General features: G+C 51.5%; 1 protein-coding gene across 2 annotated transcripts in view; it reads right to left on the reverse strand.

Moving 5' to 3' along the window:
- The window catches only part of lama5 (laminin, alpha 5), a 71,088-nt gene that overhangs the window by 15,410 nt on the left and 34,396 nt on the right, over positions 1-21,282 (reverse strand). Inside the window, exons 15-59 of one of the 2 annotated variants that reach the window (XM_085261084.1) lie at positions 20,814-20,948; positions 20,297-20,434; positions 19,201-19,253; positions 18,871-18,970; positions 17,557-17,609; positions 17,262-17,367; positions 17,095-17,194; positions 16,708-16,864; positions 15,648-15,777; positions 15,404-15,537; positions 15,097-15,200; positions 14,815-14,968; positions 14,580-14,743; positions 14,368-14,476; positions 13,997-14,293; positions 13,665-13,791; positions 13,002-13,141; positions 12,767-12,882; positions 12,477-12,685; positions 12,017-12,218; positions 10,903-11,047; positions 10,653-10,793; positions 10,301-10,462; positions 9,709-9,816; positions 9,508-9,591; positions 9,056-9,286; positions 8,841-8,954; positions 8,623-8,753; positions 8,268-8,348; positions 7,661-7,875; positions 7,474-7,574; positions 6,891-7,074; positions 6,304-6,444; positions 6,076-6,227; positions 5,881-5,991; positions 5,380-5,491; positions 5,121-5,294; positions 3,675-3,871; positions 3,476-3,595; positions 2,709-2,863; positions 2,510-2,639; positions 2,323-2,425; positions 2,128-2,241; positions 1,834-2,016; positions 815-957 (exon numbers count right to left, since the gene is read on the reverse strand). In XM_085261084.1, the coding sequence (XP_085117210.1) occupies positions 815-957; positions 1,834-2,016; positions 2,128-2,241; positions 2,323-2,425; positions 2,510-2,639; positions 2,709-2,863; positions 3,476-3,595; positions 3,675-3,871; positions 5,121-5,294; positions 5,380-5,491; positions 5,881-5,991; positions 6,076-6,227; positions 6,304-6,444; positions 6,891-7,074; positions 7,474-7,574; positions 7,661-7,875; positions 8,268-8,348; positions 8,623-8,753; positions 8,841-8,954; positions 9,056-9,286; positions 9,508-9,591; positions 9,709-9,816; positions 10,301-10,462; positions 10,653-10,793; positions 10,903-11,047; positions 12,017-12,218; positions 12,477-12,685; positions 12,767-12,882; positions 13,002-13,141; positions 13,665-13,791; positions 13,997-14,293; positions 14,368-14,476; positions 14,580-14,743; positions 14,815-14,968; positions 15,097-15,200; positions 15,404-15,537; positions 15,648-15,777; positions 16,708-16,864; positions 17,095-17,194; positions 17,262-17,367; positions 17,557-17,609; positions 18,871-18,970; positions 19,201-19,253; positions 20,297-20,434; positions 20,814-20,948 (6,260 nt within the window). Of the gene's footprint in view, positions 1-814; positions 958-1,833; positions 2,017-2,127; positions 2,242-2,322; positions 2,426-2,509; positions 2,640-2,708; positions 2,864-3,475; positions 3,596-3,674; positions 3,872-5,120; positions 5,295-5,379; positions 5,492-5,880; positions 5,992-6,075; positions 6,228-6,303; positions 6,445-6,890; positions 7,075-7,473; positions 7,575-7,660; positions 7,876-8,267; positions 8,349-8,622; positions 8,754-8,840; positions 8,955-9,055; positions 9,287-9,507; positions 9,592-9,708; positions 9,817-10,300; positions 10,463-10,652; positions 10,794-10,902; positions 11,048-12,016; positions 12,219-12,476; positions 12,686-12,766; positions 12,883-13,001; positions 13,142-13,664; positions 13,792-13,996; positions 14,294-14,367; positions 14,477-14,579; positions 14,744-14,814; positions 14,969-15,096; positions 15,201-15,403; positions 15,538-15,647; positions 15,778-16,047; positions 16,187-16,707; positions 16,865-17,094; positions 17,195-17,261; positions 17,368-17,556; positions 17,610-18,870; positions 18,971-19,200; positions 19,254-20,296; positions 20,435-20,813; positions 20,949-21,282 lie in introns of both variants that reach the window. The other variant, XM_085261083.1, reaches the window with a different exon arrangement.

Consider the following 21,282-nt stretch of genomic DNA (forward strand, 5'->3'; position numbering starts at 1 on the left):
CCCACTCCTCAGTCTCCCACACCTCCAGACTCACTAACAGCTTCCTCCCCCACAGCCAATCAGACTGTTAACAAACACTGGCCCCGCCCCCACACCCCACCCCTACACACCGACCTCACCAATCTGAGCCATGGTCTGAGTAACCCTTATCCCTCAGCCCACTCACACTCGGTCCTTTCCACTGCCTCCGATCACTTTGCCAGTATTTTGTTCTCCAATGTGTCTGTGTATGATTTTGTGTATATTTCTCTGTTGTCTATGATTTATATTTTATTAGGACCCACAATTTAGCTGTACATGTACAATGACGATAAAAGACTATTAGAATGACGTAATTTCCTTAGGGATTAATAAAGTAATCTGATTGTGATAAGGACCTCTGATGGAAACACCTAGCACTGACCTCCAGGACTAAAAAATCTAATGAAAACCTGCAGTTCCTCTGACGTCCAGCAGAGGCAGCAGTGAGTCATTCCCATGTCAAAATTTTACATTCGAAATAAACATGTTTACAGCCTCATACACAAACTGTTTGGCCTCTATAGACAGGTGGGTGCTGACACAGGTGGCTGTAGCTGCTAGCTGTCGGCTAGGCTAAACTGGACCTCTGGACCGTGTTGTTGGAGTCTTTCGGAGCATGTTTAATGACATCATGTGACCAATAACACGGCTGCTGTGAGGTCACTGCACTAACACAGCGCCGAACTCAGCACTATGAGCAGGTATCTGTGATAACCAAGCTAGCTAGCAATAGCATCCAAATATGGCCACATATTTGGCTCTGTCCATCTTTTTATACAGTCTGTGGGTGTACCTTGTTGGCAGTATTGCGCGCCTGCTCTATGAGCTGTCGGATGCGGTTGATGTTCTCGGAGATGTTTGGCATCTGAACAGAGTAATTCTGCAGGTCGCCCAGCCTCTTCAAGAGTTCAGGAATAGCTTCACCCAGCCTGTGCACTGCAGACAGACAGACAGACATTTACAGCTCATGTCTCACCAGCGCCCCCTACGTGAGTGTTCAGGTAACATCCAGGCCTTTTTACCTGGTTGGAACACCTTTCAAAGGCAAACAAAATTAATGTCTGACACTCAATTTAAAAAATTACAATCTGAGATGTGCTGCTCAAACAGAACCACGGCCTAACCTTTGGAGGGCTCAGCGACCTGATGAATGATTAGAGACGAGTTTCATTTGTGGTTCCTGAATATTAGATGTCTGTCATTAGTCGCAGTTTTCAGTTTGACATGCTTTTATTTTGGTGGAGCTCATAAATAACCCCCAAACAGTTGTGGCAGGTGGCACCTTTGAACTGTTCCTGTAATTTGGTGTTATATACATAAAATCAAATTAAATAATTCATCATTTCTTTCAAACTGCTCATTTCTTCCTAAAGTCCTGAAATTCAAAGACATTCAGGTGAGTCGTGCTCTGGACAGTTCAGACGTTTGTGGAATTCGTCCGTCTTATTATTTTATATAATGTTAGTTCTTCGTTTGATTGTTTGAGTATGTTGGGTCTTCGTTGGTTCAGTCCCGAATTTTTCTTAGCTTTTCATATGCTCAAACATTATCTCTGTGTTTGGTTGCTTCCTGTTTTATTTTGAAAGACTCATGCTTTGTATTTGGATCTACTTCCTTTTGCCATTTGTATTTACTGTCTCTGGCTCGCTCCAGCTGTTTGGAATCTCTGTGATCAGTCGGATTTTGGATCGATTGTTTTGATTTATCAGGATTTAATCTCACTTTGACCTCAGTTTCTGCGTCTGCCTGTGCTCGGGTCTGAAATCTTTCGACCATCCCCACAGCGCATGGCAGCGAGCGTTTATCACTCACCGGTGTTGTTGGCGTCCATCAGGGCGGTGTTGATGTCCTCGCTCGTGGCGTTGGCGTCTCCGTAAGTGTGCTGCCATTCATCCAGCTTCTCTTTGATAGGACGCAGGGTGTCGTTGATGCCGGTGGCCGTCCTGTTTGCCTTAGCCGCTGTTTGCTTGGCTTCGTTGACCTGTGCACTGATGTCTGAGCAGCACAGAAGAAGAAGACGATAGGAAGCCGTGAGCGGTGAGGAGTCACGTGGGAAACCTTAAATACCCAAATTGTGTAAGCGCAACGTGTTTTAAACAGTTGTACTTTTGGTGGCGTTGAGGTTGCTCTGGAGCGCCTCCAGGTCCTCGGTCAGTTGAACCTGTTTGGTTTTGGCGTCCTGGAGCCGGCGCTGAGCATCTTCCAGTCGTGGCCTCAGAGCTGCAGCAGAAAAACGAAGGTGATGCAAACTGAAGATGAAAGGGTTCATTTATGAATCTCTGCAATCCAAACTGGGCTTACTGGTGTTCAGGTCATCATTCAGCTTCTCCACTTCATCCTTCAGATCCATGCTGTGGTTCTTCAGAGACTCCGCCTTCTGACCGAGGTTCTGGCCCTTCACGCTCTGAAAACAAGACCAACACACTTTCAGTTTCGGTTTTTAAAGTCACCTCAAAGGACAAACTTGTGATTTTGGTTTTTTTTTTACCTCTAATGTGCTGTTGGTAGCCTCGCTGGCCATCTTGGCGGCCTCCTCGGCCTGCTCGATGCTGACGACGATCTTGTTGTACGACTGTGTTACGTCTATGAATCCGTCCTTCTTTGTTTCTGCGATCAAACTGCAGACAGACGCACACAGCTTTTGGTTTGGTTTCATGAAGCACAAGAACTAAATGTCGTACACCTACCTGGACAGGTTCATGGCCAGGGCGCCGAGTAGCTCAGCGTGCTTCTCCGCCTTCTCCACCAGCGGGATTTTAGAGTTAGTCTGAGACAAATTCTGAACCTTTTGGGCCAGCAGCATCCGGGCGCCATCCAACTGAGCTGCAAGGTGCTCGTACTCCTGAGGGAGAGAAAGAGCTGAAGGGGACGTAGCCTGGTCAAGGGGAGGTAAAGACCTAAAGAAGAAAGTTTTTGATCTTCAACAAGAATTCTGATTCTGAGCCTGCCAGAGCAACGAAACAGTCCGAGCTCCAGCCTCAGATCTGTGAGCTGTAACCAGCCATGGTTCACCATTAGCAGGTGTTAGCATGTGTTAGCACTGTTAGCAGGTGTTAGCATGTGTTAGCACTGTTAGCAGGTGTTAGCACTGTTGGCAGGTGTTAGCATGTGTTAGCACTGTTGGCAGGTGTTAGCATGTGTTAGCACTGTTAGTAGGTGTTAGCAGGTGTTAGCACTGTTGGCAGGTGTTAGCACTGTTGGCAGGTGTTAGCATGTGTTAGCACTGTTGGCAGGTGTTAGCATGTGTTAGCACTGTTAGCAGGTGTTAGCAGGTGTTAGCACTGTTAGCAGGTGTTAGCACTGTTAGCAGGTGTTAGCACTGTTAGTAGGACGTAGATTCCGGCAGACTGAGAACACTTTGAGGGCTGAATCACGGCTGTGCTGAAGATGAAGCGGCCCCTGTAAATCTGTGACGCATGCACACACAGATAAGTTTAATGTGTGACATTCAAACCTCTTTGGAGTTCTGCACCATGGACCACACGTCGTTGTTGACTTGATGAAGGTGATCTGCAGACACGTTCAGCTGTTTTCTCACCTCGGTTGACTTCATCTGCAGGTCCACCACCCTCCTCTGACAGACAGACAGACAGCGGTTAGTCATCACTTGGTGTTCTCCACGTTCTCCATGTTCCTTCCTCTGCTGCTCTTACGTTGTGGTCGTCCAGGCTTTTCTCGTTGGCGTTGTTGATCTCGGCAGCTCTCGCCGTGTTGTTCACGGCCTCATTCAGGGCGTCTCGGAGGTCCATCGTGTCAGCGTGGAGGCGGGAGAGACGGTCACTGATGGATCGAGTTAGGTTGTCGTTTTCCTCGTGACGGTCCACCAGCTGCCTGCTGACCCGATCCAACACTACGAGAACACAAGACACAGACGGGCGTCCTGTCAGCTCAAACACAAACCTGCTCATTAGCTTTTAAACGCTGAAGTGACATCAGCAGCGAGTCAGAGACATTTAATAAAACCATCAAACATCCAGATGTTGCAGCAGATACTTCATCCCTCGTTCTCGGGCAGGTGTGAGCTGGTTCACAGGTCCGACGAGCTGCTGGAAGTTTAACTCGTCGTCTGTGACCCTGATCTGATGTTCATGTCTTCTCAGAGCGCGTCTGGTTCCTCCTGACACTGTCGAATGTTTCATCCCGTTCTGCGAATTCTGCTTCATGCAGAGTTTGGGTAAGTTCGGTCTCTTCCTGTGTTAATGTCCTGGTTCTGTATTAGTTCTCTTGTTTATAGGGCTGCACGATTTTGCATAAAATGAGAATCACGATTTTTTGGCTTAGAATTGAGATCACGATTCTCTCACGATTTTCTTTTCCAGTATAAATATTTATTGCACTTATTAACTGCACATCAACTTCGTAACAGTTGAGACTGAACAGAAAACAATAAATAAACATAAAAACAACAAATGTCTCACGTTTTGTTGTTGTACTGCTTGAAATTCCGTCTCCACCGTTGCTCGACGCTGCGTGTACAGAGCAGGTAGTGCAACAATAGAAAAATAGTTGTGGGACGGCACTGTGTAGCGTTTGTCTAGGGTGTTGATCGTTTTCCTAAATCCCTCCTTTTGCACAGTGTTGATGGGAGCCATATCTTTGGTCAGGTGATAAGTGATAGCCTCCGTAATGTCTTTGTGCCTGCGGGAGTTCGACGGGTATAGGGAAGCGCTGTATAAGGTTCCCGTTATTGGTGTTTGGGTGGTTGACCGGGACGGATTTTCTCCTGTCACTTTCTCGTCATCCCTGACGTGCTCTCCGTTGTTTTTTCCTGCTAATTTTAGCATCACACGGCACAGCTTCTGTATCACCTGGTATAAGGCTCCGCCCTTGTCATTTGTTGAGCAGGAAGAGTGAGCGCTTGTTTTCATGCAGATTACGTCCCGGATCAAAATGCGCTACAATCGTCGTCTTTTTTTTAAAAATCGTTGTCATTTGGAAATGAGATCGCACATAAGTATGAATCGAGATCGCGATTTTCTAACGATTAATCGTGCAGCCCTACTTTCCTGTTTTACTTTGAAGGTCGTCTCTCTCGTCAGATCGGTCTGTGGGTTAGACTGAGCGTGCTCATCACAGCTGATTAAAATGAATAAACTTACGTTTCTCAGCCTCTGCCTTCTCTTTGTCGGCCATCTTCTTCTGACCTGTGCAGCTCCTGTGCCTCATCTCCCTCAGCATGGCCTGCACCTCCCTCATCTTCCTCTCCCTCTCCTCGCCATCCTCCTCTGCCTCAGTCTCGTTTAGCGAAGAACTGTTCGACCTCAGCAGAAGTTCTGTGGACACACAAGCACAAGGGTCCAAGCATCGCTCTGCCTCCTGTCAGGTCTTCAGATTTGAAACTCTGTTCTCGCGCCGTACCGTTTATATTGGCGCTCACGTTCCCGAGGAGGGACAACACATCCTCGGCCCGCCGGTACGTTCTGTTTGTGCCACTGTGTAGCTCGCCGACCCGGCTGGTCATTGCCGACGTCTGGAAAAAAAGACAGCTGTCAGATTTTATGTGTGTTAATGACGCACGTGTGATACAAACCTGTGTGCTCTTCTTCCTGCTGCCTGTAAAACGTCGACAGACAGTTTGAACAAACGGAAACCGAACTGGCGTCGAGGAATCGTCGCCGTGAGTCTGGAATGTTAGCGTTAGCCTACAGCCCGGTGACAGGTCTGCATCATGAAGTCAGGTTTTTCCGATCACCCGTGAATGCACCACCGGAGACACAGCAGACCCCGCCCTCCTCGCTGCCCTGGCTCAGGATTAAAGCTCAGAGAAGAGCGGGCCTTTACAGGAGGCGCTCCCAAAGTGTGGATCTGGACCATCGGAACAATCGTGTGTGTGTGTGTGTGTGTGTGTGCGCTCCTCACTTTGTTCTGCAGCTCGTCGATGTCCTCACTGATGGTGCTGATTTCTGCCTCCAGCATGTCGGTGCGACTCAGGCTGTCTTGCAGTGTGTTGTTGTAGTCCTCAATGGCCCGCTGAATCATGGGAAAGTGAGTTTGATTAGTGCCCCTGCAGCACGGTGCTCGCAGCCTCAGGTGTGTGCTTGTGCGTGAACTCACAGTGGCGTCCTCCATGGACTTGTCGAGGCTTTGCAGCTGAGCCCGGGCCACGGAGCTGGCGTTCAGGCTCCTCAGCCGAGCCGACGCCGACAGGAAGTTGTCGTCGAGCCTCTCCAGATCCTCCAGCAGCACGACGACGCAGCTGTCGCACACTGAGAGAAAAACGCACACGCTGAGCTTCACCGGATTACAAACGCTGCAAAGAGCCTCTGAGTGTGTGAGACTCACGCTCGCAGTGGATGCCGTGCAGGTCCTCCGTCGGGACGCTGTACCTCTGCAAACAGACGTCACACTGTCGGCCCGTCATCCCGTCGGGACAGCGACACTCTCCTGTGCGCGGGTCGCAGTGTCCTCCTCTGCAGTCACACTCTGCAGGTGAGGGAGGGGCTTCAGGTTAAACACACCAACATGCAGCGCAGTGACTGATCAGGCCGCTGCAGCTGCCTCACACTGACAGACATCATCTGTTATTGGTCAGATGATGTCATTAAAGGCCGTCAGAGCCTTTAATGACATCATCTGACCAATAACATGGCGGCATGGTGTTAGCAGGTATCTGTGTGTGCGTCACGCAGTAGATGTTCCTGTGCTAATCTACCTGAGCTCTTGCTTTCTAACAGTCACATGCACAGGGAGGCTTCAGAGAGCAGCTTGGGGTCAGTATCACGCCCAAGGATATTTGGCAACCAGACAGGAGCAGGCGGGGATCGGACCGCCAACCTTCCCGCCAACCTTCCCGCCAACCTTCCCACCAACCTTCCTGCCAACCTTCCCGCCTACCCCTCTTTTGTGTGATGATGTTTGTGTTTCCTTACTCTTGCAGCCGTTGGGTCCGTAGTCCCAGAATCCAGGAGCGCACTGCCGGCAGCTCGAGTCGCTCACTCCAGGCCTGCAGGCGCACTGACCGCTCTGAGGGTCACACGGCTGGACGAGCGCCGCAGCGGCGTCACAGTCACACTTACGGCAGCCGGAGCACGAGTCGAAGCCAAACGAGCCATCCTGAGAGGAGGAGTAACAATAATCTGAATGAGCATTTTAGAATAACATACGTGTTCTGAAACTGAGCAAACACGTCACCAACCGCAGGACTGACCTCTGACCTCGTTACATCATGAATCACCTGACCCAGCACGCCGTTTCTCCTCTTATACGGCTCGTTTTTTTGTGACTCATTTAGAAAAACGTATGTTTCCGTTGTATGTATGTTTTTAAAAAGTATTCACAGACCTCTTTCTGTCATCACTCTGTGACAGTCTGAGCTACATTCATATGTTCTAAAGATGGCGCCGCCGCGTGGATCACTGTCGACTCCTCGTGCGGCTCTAGACCACTTCCAACATGGCGGCCGTGTTTAAATGACAGATGTTGTGGTGATGTGACCTCAGAGAGCGCTCTCACCTCGCAGCGATCGCAGAGCGGCCCGGTGACTCCGGGCTTGCAGCGGCACTGTCCGCTGTGCGGGTCACATGACTCGGTTCCACACGGAGAGCAGTCACACTCTGCATTAGAAAGCACACACACGCTGAATCCACCTGCAGCCTGCACTGCCAAACCTGATCACGTGACCGCGGGACGCCGAACTCACGGGTGCAGTTTTTGGCGTTAATGGCGTCGCCGTAGTAACCGGGGGCACAGCTCTCGCAGCGCGGCCCGGCCGTGTTGTGCATGCAGCTGAGGCAGTGTCCCGTCAGCGGGTGGCAGTCGGTGAACAGCATGTTGGGGTCCGAGTTCCCGCTGCAATCGCACGTCTGACACCGGCTGCCCAGAACCACCGGGTTGCCGTAGAAACCTGGGGCACACCTGTGAGAGAGGCCGACAGGTGAAGCATTTTTAACTGAAATACCTGATGATTATGATGGATACACAGCGTGTGGCGTTTTCCTTCCTACCAGCATCATTAGTTTGTATATTTAACTTTATCATTCATTTCATAAAATTATTAATTTTTATTTGATTTCTTAATGACTGAGAACGTTTCAGGGTGATTTCAGCACCATCAGCCCTCACTTCATCCTCTGTCTGAAACAGGCTGTTTAAGCTCCTCCCCCTGCAGACCAACATTCTTTCTGATTGGCCCTCTTACATGGGTGGAGCTCCTGAACCCTGAGTATTTGGAGACGAGGTCGCCCGCTGACCTCACTGTGAGGAGCATGTTTAGTACGGACGTCTGGAGCGCGGCTCCACTCGTTTACCTTTCGCAGTTCGGTCCGGCGTAGCCGGGCATACAGCGACACTGCATGCTGTCACCTCTCTGCACGCAGCCCTCTGCAAAACTACAGACAGACAGGAAGGAAGAAGAGTGAAAAACTACAAATCAGGACAGCATCAAAGCACGTGGGAGACTCTTAGTTTGAAAAACAGGAAATGTTACTTGTGGCGTTCCTCAGGGCAGCAATGTGGTGCCTTTAACATTTTCAGCTTCCATATTTACTGATGACTAAACACTAAATGCGCCTGAATCATTGAACCTTAAATTCATGCTAAATTCCCAGTATTCCCAACAAACATACAGGAATGGGCTGAGGCATAGGGAGTGGAGGTACTGACTTGTTGGATGGAGCTCTCAGCGGGCAGGGGCAGCTGGAGCACGTCACGGCCTGACCATCCACGCTGTTGTTACCTAGGAACCCCCCCTGGCACGTCTCACAGTGGTCGCCGGCCGTGTTGTGCCGGCAGTTCTGACGGACAGAGACAAGAATGGTTAGAGATCCGTGACATCAGAGCGAGAGGACGTCAGGAGGCAGCGTGCAATCAGAGCTCCTCACCACACAGATCCCAGATCCATCCAAACACTGGTCCGAGTGTCCGTTACAGCTACAGGGAACACACTTCCCCAGGAACAGGCCGATGGTGTCTCTGTAGTACCCCGGAGCACATCTCTGCACACACACATCACGACCTTTAACCTTTATCCGCCATCACCGCCTCCTCTTTGCGAGTCACCACCCCAACAAACCCAGATCCAAACCCCGTCCCTCACCTGGCATGAGTCTCCCAGGTAGTTGGCGGGACACATGCAGATTTCCACATTGTTGGCGTGGCGTCCAACAGGCAGGCTCTCTGCACCCTCTAGCACGGCGCCACGCAGCGACACGGACTGGGCTGACTGGGAGTGCAGGGCTCGGATCTGCAGAGACTCCAGCCCGACCAGAACCATCATCAGCTCCTCTCGGGACACCGGGTTACCGGTCCGAAAGTGACGGAAACTTCCCTGTAAGCACAGGAAGGACACGAAGAAAACATCGTCATCGGCTCCGCTGTGAGGTCACGTTCTGACATCAGCTGAGTGACAGGTACAGGTGCACTAGCTGACCAGAGCTTACGCTGCACAAGTGTTTACAGGGAACCTCTAAAACGGCTTCCTGAGGCCTCTCATGGGGTCAGGAGTCAACAGCTTTCTAATATCACAGAAGAATGCACAGGTGACGTTACCTCAACGATGTGGACGATGCCCAGGTGAGGCTCCTCAGGGGACGAGTATTCTCTCTCCATGAACACCAGGGTCATCTGGTTACCCTGGACAACAGAAACAGGAAGTAAAGCTGTCAGCATGCTAACACACAGCTAACGCTACATATGAGAGGGCACAGGTGTGTGTGTCTGTGTGTGCACGTGCGTGTGCGTGCTTTGCACCTTGAGGATGATGTCGGGTTTCGGGGCCTCGGCGGGCAGAGGCAGCACGTCTCCTCTCATGGTCTGCGTGTGCAGACGGTACCTGAGATAGCCTCCGTAGGAGGAGACCTGTGCAGACAGGAGCAGATCAAAGCTCAGACACAAACAGAGCACCACGCGGCGTACAGGCTGATGAAACACAAAGCGCGGCCTGCAGTTTATCTGCGACAGATAAAACCTGCACGTCTGCTGCGCGCATGCAGGTTGCAGCAGGCTGCCATCTGAAGCCGGTCGTTGGAGCGTAACAGCGGGGGATTTAACCGTCAGAATAAAGGGTGACGCTTTCACACATGAAAGCTGCTGATCTCCGTCTGAGCCTTTGGTCGGCTGTGTGGGACGTGTCTGTAACAGAGCGAGGGATTCTGGGACTCTGTGAGGCCGTAAGCTTTAAAAACAGATCTGCACCTGGAGACGGCTCAGGCTCACTGCTGGCTCATCTTCACCCTCATCCTCTCTGAGTGCACACAGATCCATCAGATAAAGGCGTGTTCAGACTCCAACTACCCGCCCGGTTCTTACAGCACCTGACTGATCTTTAACTGGAATAACTCACCTTGTCTCCCAGGTAAGTGTTCGGAGCGTGCCAGTACAGCTCCTGATAAACATCGGGCACGTCGGTGATGTCGGCCTCTACCAGGTCCTGATCTGGATACACGATTACGGGGACTTCCTGCCTGTCGGCTCCCAGCAGCACCCAGCCCTCCATGTCCATGACCTGCAGAGACGACGCGGCTGCTGTGAGGCTCAAAGTCAGTAAATCAGTGAGCATGTGGAAACGTCACAGCATTCAGCAGCTTTCTGAAACTCTGTGAGCTCGAGTCAGGATCAGCTCGCTGCAGAAAAACTACCACAAACATCAGGTTGTGTTTAACAAAACAAGCATATTATGGGATGTAGACGAGCACCTCGGTGCGCCTCATGCTGGAGCTGTGGCAGCGGCCGGTGGCTCCGAAGCAGAAACAGCTGGTGCATCCTTTTGGGTTGGTCGGGTCCAAGTGGAACGTACCATCTCTGCACTGATCACAGCGAGGACCCTGGACGTTCTCCTGCAGGGGGAACACACACACACACACGCACGCACACATACAGCAATGTCAGACACACAAACATGACAGACTCGTGTACGTTTGTGCGTTTGTGTACGTGAGTGCAAACCTTGCAGAGACACTGTCCTGTGGACGGGTCACACACTTCCTCCTCGGCCCCCGCCTCGTTGCAGTCACATGGTCTGCAGTTGGGGTAACCGTAGAAACCGGGGGCACAGCGGTCGCACTGACGTCCGACGATGTTGTTCTGACATCTGGAAACAGAAAACGTTGTGCCGAATCTCAGCTTCTATAACCTTTGACCTCTGTCTGTGTGTGTGAGCATGTACTCACATCTTTGTGGGATCAAAATTGGAAGTTTACCAGCCTTGTGGGGACCAAAATATCCGTTTGAGGACATTTTTTGTGTCATGGTCACAGTTAGGTTATTGTGAGGTTTACAGTAAGCGTAATGAATACCTGACATGTGTGTGAGAAGTGAGGAAAGACACCTACAGCTGCAGTCTAGGGTAATAACACTGTTCACCACAAGGTGGTGCACTGGGTCAGCGTGAGCTTGATTACATTAGATCATTAAGAAGCTGTTCTCTTGTGTGATGGCAGCCTTAGGAAAGGAGGCGGAAGAGAAATGAGGTTATAAACAAAATAAACTTTAGAGCTTTTTATTGTCATTGTGCGGTTTCTTGCACAGTGAACCACAAAGGTGCAAAAGTAAAGAAAACAATATACAACGAGGAAAAAAAGCAAAATCTATGTATAGATATATGTGAGTAAACTATATACATGGTGTATGCGTAGAAACACTGAAACAGAAACATTGTGGGGCTGTATACAGGGCAGTTATATAATATATTAAATAAATAAATAAGAGTGGAGGGGCTATGCTCATTTGGGGTGGGGATGGTAATTCCACTGAGACCAAAATGTTGCACAGAACAAGGAAAGACTGAGATATTGCACATGAGATGGCAGCAACATAGTTGATCTGCCCCCTGGTGGTGAAAACGTGCATAACGGACACGAGAGAGGTATCAATCTGAAATTGAGCTATCCAAAAAAACCTCGGAGTTTGTAAAATTATAGAAACTTCACAAAGAAATGTTGCAGAGGATCAGGCAGTCGGAAAGTTTAAACCTGGCAGCTTCAGAGAGCACACAGCCACCGGAGCGAGACAAACACACACAACCCCTCTTTGTCCTGAGGTCGCTTCCTGTTCGTCTTACCTGCACTGCCCACTGAGCGTGTCGCAGCTCACATCGGGCGCGATGATGCCAGCGTGAGAGCAGTTGCAGACCTCGCAGCCCACCAGCGGGTGGCAGCCAAACGTCTGAGGCTCGCACTCGGTGCATTCTGGGAGGACGGTCCTCGGCGGGCAGATGCAGTCCCCCGTCACCGGCTCGCACAACCTCGAACCGCAGTTACAGGCTGCAGGTGACACGGGAAGGTGAGAGAGAGCAGGAACACAAGGGAGCGAGACAGGAAAAACCCCACGCGCCTTCTTCACAGCAAAATAAAAGTTTTATGAATAAATAAGTGTGAATCTCGGACGCCGTCCCTGCAGCGTTTCATCGCGCAGCCTTACACTCGTCTGCACACTTCAGTTGTTCCATTTTTCTGCTTAAAGACGACTTGAAAATACAGGAAAGGTGAGATGGTGAATGATCTGTTCAGGCGAACACTCACGTCTGCAGTTGGGGAATCCCCAGTAACCCGTGGCACACGTGGAGCAGTCTCGTCCAATCACGTTGGGCCTGCAGCGACACTGACCGCCAAAGCGTTCGCAGGTGTCGCTCTCAGCTCCGACTTCGTGGCAGGCACAGGGCAGCGCGCCGTTGTTGACGAAGGCTGACAGAGATATGGCCGAGCTGAGGCAGAACGGCGAGGAGGAGGGACTGCGGGAGAGAGGAAGAGTTCACACCTGTGGGGATGACGCTAACACGCTAAACTACTGCCCAGCATCTTCACCCGCTCACCTGATGTAAAAGCTGTTTTGACCGCAGAGTCTGATGAAGTCGTAGGATTTGTCCAGCGGCTCCTCGCTCAGGTAGCTGGAGCTGTAGCTCGACTCAGGAACAACCAGCAGGTAATCCTGCAGACACGAGGAAGAACGTCAGCTGCTGCCTCATCTCCACCTCAAAGGAAAAAACTATCCCTGAACGTCATTCTGCAGCATCAAGCGTAGCTGTGATGCAGAGCAGCGACACTGACCAGCCACAGCGTCTTCCCCGCAGGTATCTGCACCGTGACGAGTAGCTCGTGGTCCGTCACATCCAGAATGATCTGATTCTCCGACACCAGGACGTCACGGCAGCCGTAAGCGTGAGGACAGAACGAGGCGTTGACGTGTCCTGAGAAACAGGAACAAAATAGAGCCAATCATCAGCCCCCAGCACCAGAAGCTGCAGTTCCTCTGATGCCCAGCAGAGGCAGCAGTGAGTCAGTCCCACAGGCTTCTAAATGATTTTAAGCCTAAAAGTTTGCATTATTGGGGGCGTGGCCTCTGTTACTGACAGGCGGCTGTAGCTGCTAGCTGTCTGCTAGCTTCACCTGACCTCTGGGCCTGTTTGTGCTGTTGGAGCCTTCAGGAGCATTTTTAGTGACATCATGTGACCAATAACAGGGCGGAGCTCCAGTTTTGATGCACAGTGAGATTCATGATTTTGATTGGATGTTACTGATTAGCAGGTATCGCTGTGTGTGTGATGCACATGCAGTCTGAACATGTTTCATTACAGCTTTGAAAACTGAGCCTCAAACTCCAGCCACAGGTTTATGTCCATCTTTTATATACAGTCTGTGGTGAGAATAACCTGACTAGCTTGTCATCACTGACGGTGATGCAGCAGATCCAGGATCAGACTGTGTCCTTACCCTGCCAGATCCGCCCCCCGTTAATGAAGACCTGTACGGGGTAGGTGGGGTGCAGAGGCTGGTGGTAGTGGAGGATGAAAACGTAGCGGCCGAGGGCATGGACCCGGGCAGAGTACATCACTGCATTCTGGGTAAAGGAGGCGACGGGAGAGGAATGATTACGGTGTCAGACACATTCGTGGGATTTTTATCGATCCTTTAAAATGTGTGCACGTCTCAGTCGGGTTCTGTAACTCCGTTATGTTTCACCTGAGATAAAAACGGATCGCGTGCGACGTCACGCATATCTAAACTAAACACCCCCCAACAACACGCCCCATCACCATCAGTACCTGCAGCGAGTCCAGCCGCACGTGGTCGGTGTTTTCCGCTCCGAACGGCGGTCTCTCCAATCCCATCCAGTCTGGCTCCTCTCTCAGAGGAGGCGCAGCAGCAGGGGAGGCGGGCTCCTGCAGGGTGGAGGAGCTCTGGCCCTCCTTCAGGAACAGAGAGTCTGACGGGGTCAGGAAGCGTGAGGGGACGCAGGAGGAGCTGTCAGGTGAGAAGTGTCCGTGCGTGCTGATGCAGTGGACGCGCGGGGCTACGTGCTCCATGCTGAACTGCTGTCTGGGCACCAGGTACACTTTGTGCTGAAACACGTGCAACACGCATTAGGATCGAGCTGATCAGGTGACCGATCATGTGATGCGAGAGTGACTCTCACCAGGAAGAAGGTGGCTCGGTCAGCGGTCAGCTGGATCTCTGCGTCTGAGGGGAGGGAGAAGACCGCCACTCTGTTCCGCTCGTCGACGGCCACGACTCGACACAGGAAGCTACACACGCACGCACGCACACACATTTAAATGACTTAGCATGAGGCAGCGCGCTTTCAAACACGTCCTTCTCTGTAGTGGGGGGAGGAGCCTTGCAGCTTACCTGTATCTGCACTGCAGCAAGGTGACTCTGTGTCGGTGCGTTCTCGCTCCCGGCACGTTGACAGTGACGGACAGCGTCTGAGGAAGCTCTTCTTCGCTGGAATACTCGAGGACCAGGACGTAGTCGCCCGGAGACGAGAGGCGCCCTCGCAGCTCGACGCTGATCTGCGCAGAAACCGAAGACGTTAATTTAACCTGCACGTTTCACCTGTGGACACATTTCACGGCTGTCTTACATCCAAACCGCTGCAGACGGCCATGTCGGGGTGACGCGGGGAAACCTTCTCGGTCGGGCAGGGGCGGGGCAGGTGGTTGTCGTTGCGGCAGCTGGCATCGTTGCCCGAGATGGAGGGGAAGGAGTCCAGAGACAGGTACTTGTAGAGCAGACAGCTGAGAGAGAGACACACACATCAACGCATCTAAACATCTGCTCCTCCCTCCGGGCTCGCGCCAGGGATGTGTGTAAACACGACGCTACAGAACCACTAACAAAAGATGAATGACGTGAGCGTATTTACTTCTGGCTGGCGTCGGGGGCGGGGCTGTAGGTGCAGGGCTCGCTCACTCTGATCTGCAGGATGGGAGCTTCGTAGTAGGCGCTGGGCAACAGCACCAGGTAATCCTGCAGGATAGAGCAGCAAAAGTCATTCCCTGTGCACACGTGGTGAGGGGAGCAGCACGGAGGCCTCCTCACTGGGGTGGCGGTGGGTTGCAAAGTGGTTTACAGGTGTGCAGCAGCAGCTTACACAGCCTCATTCTCAGAATTACAAACAGCTGAGCCATGATTTGTCACCACCTGTGTATTTGCACGTGTTTGCGTCTCACCAGCAGGACTCCCTCCGCCTCGATCACCACGGTCCAGGTTCCCGGGTTCAGCACGAAGGGCTCCACAAAGGGAACGTTGACGAAGGTCGGCTCCACGCTGGGAGCGAAGACGATCGGCTTGGACTGTTCGGAGCCTTGGACACAAACCGAGACGTTAGGAATGAGCACAACACGCATTCCTCCCCTCTGCTGCTCTGCTACTCAACTTCTACTGATACTTTCATGCGATTGGTGGAGAACCTACCTCTGCGGCTGCCCTGATAGGCTGTTATTTTACCCTTGGTGGTGGTGCCCTCAGAGCTTATGTATCTGAGGATGAAACGAGTCAGATAGACGTCTGCCTCGCTCATATAAACCTGAAGCCTCACCGCAGTCTACGAGGACATCGTCCAAACAGAGGACAGGAGGGAGGGGAGAGGGAGGTTGGAGGGCAGACAAGATCAACATTTGTCCTCAAATCCCTGAAACCTGCACTGATCTGTGGCCCTGAGGAAAGACACAGCGCCGCCACCACCAGCAGCCAAACGCAGCCGAAGCGCAGAGACCGAAGCGTCGCGAGGAAATCGAGAGAGAGTAAGAAGACTTCCCACCTCTCCTGATTCCTGCGCTGCCATGGAAACACAGAGTCCCCTCCCAGCACTTACAGTTCCCGCAGTGGTGGCTCCGGCCGTCCTCCACGACCGTCATCCGGCCCCAAACATCCGAACCTCGCCGGTTAACATAACGCAGCACCACAAAGAAGACGTCCGGAGAGTCGACCGACACCGACACCAACACCTTCGACTACCAAGGGAGCAGAGAGCAGGACGAGGAGCAAAGTAGAGGATCAGAGGAGGCGCACAGAGCGGAGGAAAGAGAAGGAGGAAGACGAGGGGCAGGAGAAGGAAGAGCAAAAGAGACGCTGAGTAAAGGAGGCAGAGACGACAGAAAACACCGACACAGAAACCAGGACAAAGCGACATAATACAGTCTGTCTGCTACGCTCACACGGGACAGGAAGCAAACATTTGAAATGCATGCAAGAGCTGAGACGCAGTCCTGCGACATGTCCCAACAACATGCAGCTGGGCCACAGTAACATAATTACACAATAACTGCACACACTCACACATTATTTTAAACAACGTCAATCAGATCCTTCCAATAAGGATGAAAAACATCCTACAGCTCATGTGTGTCTGCTGTTCCTCTGCCGTCCAGCAGAGGCAGCACTGAGTCAGTGTTTGGTGGATAATCTTCTCTACAATCGAGTTTGCACCATTAGGGGTGTGGCCAACAGAAAAGGTCAAAGGTTATGGTCCTACCTGAATTGGGGACATCTGAGCATAACCTCTCCAGCTGAAGTTGGGGAACTCTTGGGGGTTGTAGCCGAATCTCACCGGCCGGCCGTCCAGCATGCTTCCCTCCTCAATCTCAAACTTCAGGTGATGGAGGTCAGGGAAGTAGTGATCCGGACGAGGTCTGCCGGCACAGGAAGTTCAATGAAGTGAAACGCACAGGCATGCTGGGATGAAACACGGACTGAAGAACTACAGAAACTCAGGCCGTGACGACCCGAGGCAACGACAGACATCTCTACATTTAACCACATCTGTCTGTTACAGGAGACTAGAACTATGGGAAATGGAGTCCTAACTTAGCTTCACTGCAGTTAAACTTCCTGAAATCTGTCTGAGGTGTGCTGAACTCACAGGTTACACTTTGGCCCCTCCACGCTGGGTCTGCAGCGACAGTGGCCGCTCCTCTCGCCGCACGAAGGACCCACGGCGCCACCGATGTCACACTGACACCCTGAAAAAACAACAGGTTAACAGCTGAAACAGCACACCTGTACCTGAGTGCTCAGAGCACCGCTCACCCCGGCAGCCAAAGTAGTCGCTCTCCTGCAGGTTGAAGAAGCCATCTTTGCAGGTGGAGCAGGTTCCGCTGCAGACGTTGGGCTTACAGTGGCACTGACCGCTCTCCTGCACACACCAACAAACCATCTCAACCATTAGCATGACAACAGCAGCAGCCAGGACTTTATTAGAGAAAGGGAACGAATACAGGAAAAAAAAACCCAAACAGGCAGCGACCTCCTGCAACCGCTCACCGACCAATCAGTGAACAAACATTCACTAACACCACAGGTTACCTGAGGTCAGCTGACTCACCTGAGCACACTCGGCCACGGCGCTCACCGTCCCCGCCACGTTACACTCACAGTCTGCAGAGAAACAACCTCAGGTTACTCTGTGTGTGTGTGTTCCTGTCTAGCTATCTTTGTGAGGACCGAAATCTGCATTCTACCATACTTGTGAGAACCAACAATCACTTGTGCGGACACGAGGGATGGGTCCCGGTATCCAGTGCCATTATGGCACCTGTTCTGACATAAACGGTAGTAACCAGACTGAAAAGCAGCGCACATTTCGGTGCTTTTTTTCCCTGAGCTGTGATACACTTTGGATTCTAGATAATCGTTTTACCTTTCCAAGGATAGTAGGCGGGCCCAGGTACGTACGTTCTTTTAGAGCAGCGCTAAAAACACCCAAGGCGAAGCGGTCAAAGTCTGGCTGTACTTCACAGCAAAAGATGCAAACTCAGCAGCAACAAGTGCTTTAAGCTGATACTGTGATACTGTCAAAGGAGGTAACACCTCGAATCTGATGAAACACCTGGCGACGCATAGCGTTTTTTTAAAAGTCGAGAAATGCCCCGTATTTGATAGCTTGCTGCGAGACCTCACACCGTGCACATCTACTGCGGGTGTGGTGCCTGTTATGACCCGGAGTTAGCAACATCCCCCAGAAACCCGAAGAGGAGAGTCCTGGCCCCTAGCCCTGCCAGTGTAGCAGAAATGATGAGGATGATGATGCAGCAGCAGCCGTTCTTCTCTGCGTGAGTAGCTTCATGTTGTTCGTGTGTAATTTACGTTGAGTAGGCTAACCACGTTATTACATTAATGCATGTAAGGTGAACTAGCAAACATCATCATAGCTACATGCGGCTGTCCTCTTGTTTGATGGCAGATACTCCCTTCACCCTGGCCAAAAAGGCTAAAATGACCAAAGAAAAAGTGGGAAACAGCTGAACATGAGAGGTTTTGGACAAAGTGTGTGTTCTCCATTCTTTAAGCACCGGCACCGTTTCAAAAGTACTGGTTTGGCACTGGTATCGGATAAAACCTAAACGATACCCATCCCTAGCGGACACACACACCGGTCCTCACAAGTTTGAAGCCTTTTTGAGGCTCAAAATGTGGTTTTAGTGTCAGGGTTACAATTAGGTTATGGTCAGGTTTAGGGTCAGGTATTCATTTTTAATGGTTAAGGTTAGGGCTAGGGAAAGCATTACGTCAATAAAGGTCCTCACTAAGATAGCTAAACGTGTGTGTGTGTGTGTGTCTGTGTGTGTCTCTGTGTGTATGTGTGTGTGTGTGTGTGTGTGTGTGTCTGTGTGTGTGTGTGTGTGTCTGTCTGTCTTACTGGAGCAGCCTTCAGGTGTGTCCGGGGACAGGTTCCAGTACAGAGGTTTGCAGGTGTCACAGGCCAGGCCCCCCACGTGGAGACGGCACTCACAGCGGCCCTGAGGGAACCAATCACAGCAAAGTTCAATACACCTGTTTCTCCTTACAAAGCATGCAGGTGCAGCCTACCTGCTTATCAGTCGCTGTTTATAGAGACGTCAGAGTGCAGGTGGAGGTTAGCCTCCTCTGCTCCACCCGACCCTCACAGCACTGCTTTGCTGCAGCCTCAACACACACACACACACCCTTTCACATCATCTGTGATCGAGAAGCCAAACACAGGACTCACCAGAGGAGGCGCTACGGTGGTCTGAACAGAGCCGGCAGGATGGCAGCTTCCAGCTTTAACGACAGAGAAAAGCCATCACACAGCAGCAAACACTTCATCACAGCACAGAAACAGCTTTAGTGAAGGTTACAATGATCTTATGGCCTCTGACAGTGGACTCATCTCTGTGCTTGTCCTGCTAGACCTCAGTGCAGCGTTCGATACTGTTGTAGGAAGGAATACTTCAAGGACCTCTTAATCCCACTTCTGTAGAGGAGGCAGAGTCTAAGGACAAAGGTGACGACTCTCCATCACTGGGGGCGTGGTCACTGAGGCAGGCAAATAACTGCAGTGCCCCTGGGGGGTGAGCTTCGCCCTGCGAGCCTGAAGGCTCTGAATGTCGTCGGCTGTCCTGGCTGACACGCCTCGACAATGCTGCGTGGAGATCAGGGGCGGTGCCTCAACTGAGGTGTTGTTCCCATCTTTGGGAGGGTGGACAGGAGGTGCACCAGCTACAGGGGGATCACACTCCTCAGCTTCCCTGGTAAAGTCACGGAGAGCCTGTCCGTCGCTCAGACCTTGGATTCAGGAGGCACAATGCGGTCGTGGAACACCGGACCAGTTCTATACTCTTTCGAGGATAGTTGAGGGAGCGTGGGAGTTTGTCCCGCCAGTCTGCGCAGGGTGCTTTGGGAGTATGCGGTGTCGGCGGGAACCCTTCAGTTACAGGATCAACCGCAGATTAACCGATGGGAAATTCCACATTTTCAACTTGGAATCGTGAATTTATATTCTTTTGTGTTTTTGTCAAATTTTATTTGATTAAATCAGGAAAAATGTTAAAGTCTGCATGAACCCCAGTCTGCTGCTCACAGGGCGGGGCATCAGCACACACCTGAAGCACAGGTATCACAGTCGGAAACTTGGACTGGTATGTCTCTTTTCCTTTTTAGCAAACTCATTTACGTGAACGTCAGCTGTTAATAAAGACGAGTTACTGAGCACGAGTGGATTCAGAGCTGCAGCTGTCAGAGCCAACAGACACACTGCTGGTGTTTACTGTGTGTGTGTGTGTGTGTGCATGTGTGTGTGTGTGTGCATGTGTGTGTGTGTTTACCTTGGCATGTGGGGAAGCCGTAGGCACCGTGTGCACAGCTGTCACACCTGAGTCCCACCACGCTGGGCAGACACACACACTGTCCCGTCAGCTGGTCACAGCTGGAGTAACGTGAACCTTCAGGAGAGCACTGACAGGCTGGAACACACACACACACACACGCGCACACACACACACACACAGACACACACACACACACATGCACACACAGACACACATGCACACACACACACACATGCACACACACACACACACACACAGACACACACACACACACATGCACACACAGACACACACGCACACACACACACACATGCACACACACACACACACACACAGACACACACACACACACACGCGCACACACACACACACACGCACGCACGCACGCACGCACACACACACACACACACACACACATGCAAACACACACACACACACACACACACACACACACGTCATTCGTCTGTTTCATGTAGTTTTACCTTTGAAACACAAAACCATGTCTTTGTCTTACGTGTACAGCTGGGGTAACCGTAGTAACCAGGAGCACACTGGTCACATGACGCTCCGCTGTAATTGGGCCGGCAGTGGCAGTGACCTGACGCGGTGCAGCTGGAGTCCAGAGAGGTGCGAGGATCACAGGTGCACTCTGGGAGAAGCAGAGATGAACGTCAGTGAGGTAAGGAGCAGAGACGGTTCAAACGTGATCTCCACCTCAGTGGAAGTTCACAGAAGACACAAACACAACCGTGCAGCAGTGCAGAGCGCACAGCTACACCGGAGACACCAGACTGCCACCTCCACGGGACCGGGCTCAGCTGTACATCTAAAGGTCAAAGGTCACTCTTTGAGGATGCCAATGTTCACATGTTGGACAGAGAAGACAGAGGAGTGGACGAAGCATCTATGTCCACTGTGAACCACCATCTTTGAACAGAGGGTGGGGCTCACCACACCAACTGTCTGCCATCTATAATCCAGAC

This window comes from Mchenga conophoros, linkage group LG20, assembly GCF_057382185.1.
Source record: "Mchenga conophoros isolate Kocher_MC1m ecotype Shallow Benthic linkage group LG20, M_conophoros_male_GT1.1, whole genome shotgun sequence".
NCBI lineage: Eukaryota > Metazoa > Chordata > Actinopteri > Cichliformes > Cichlidae > Mchenga > Mchenga conophoros.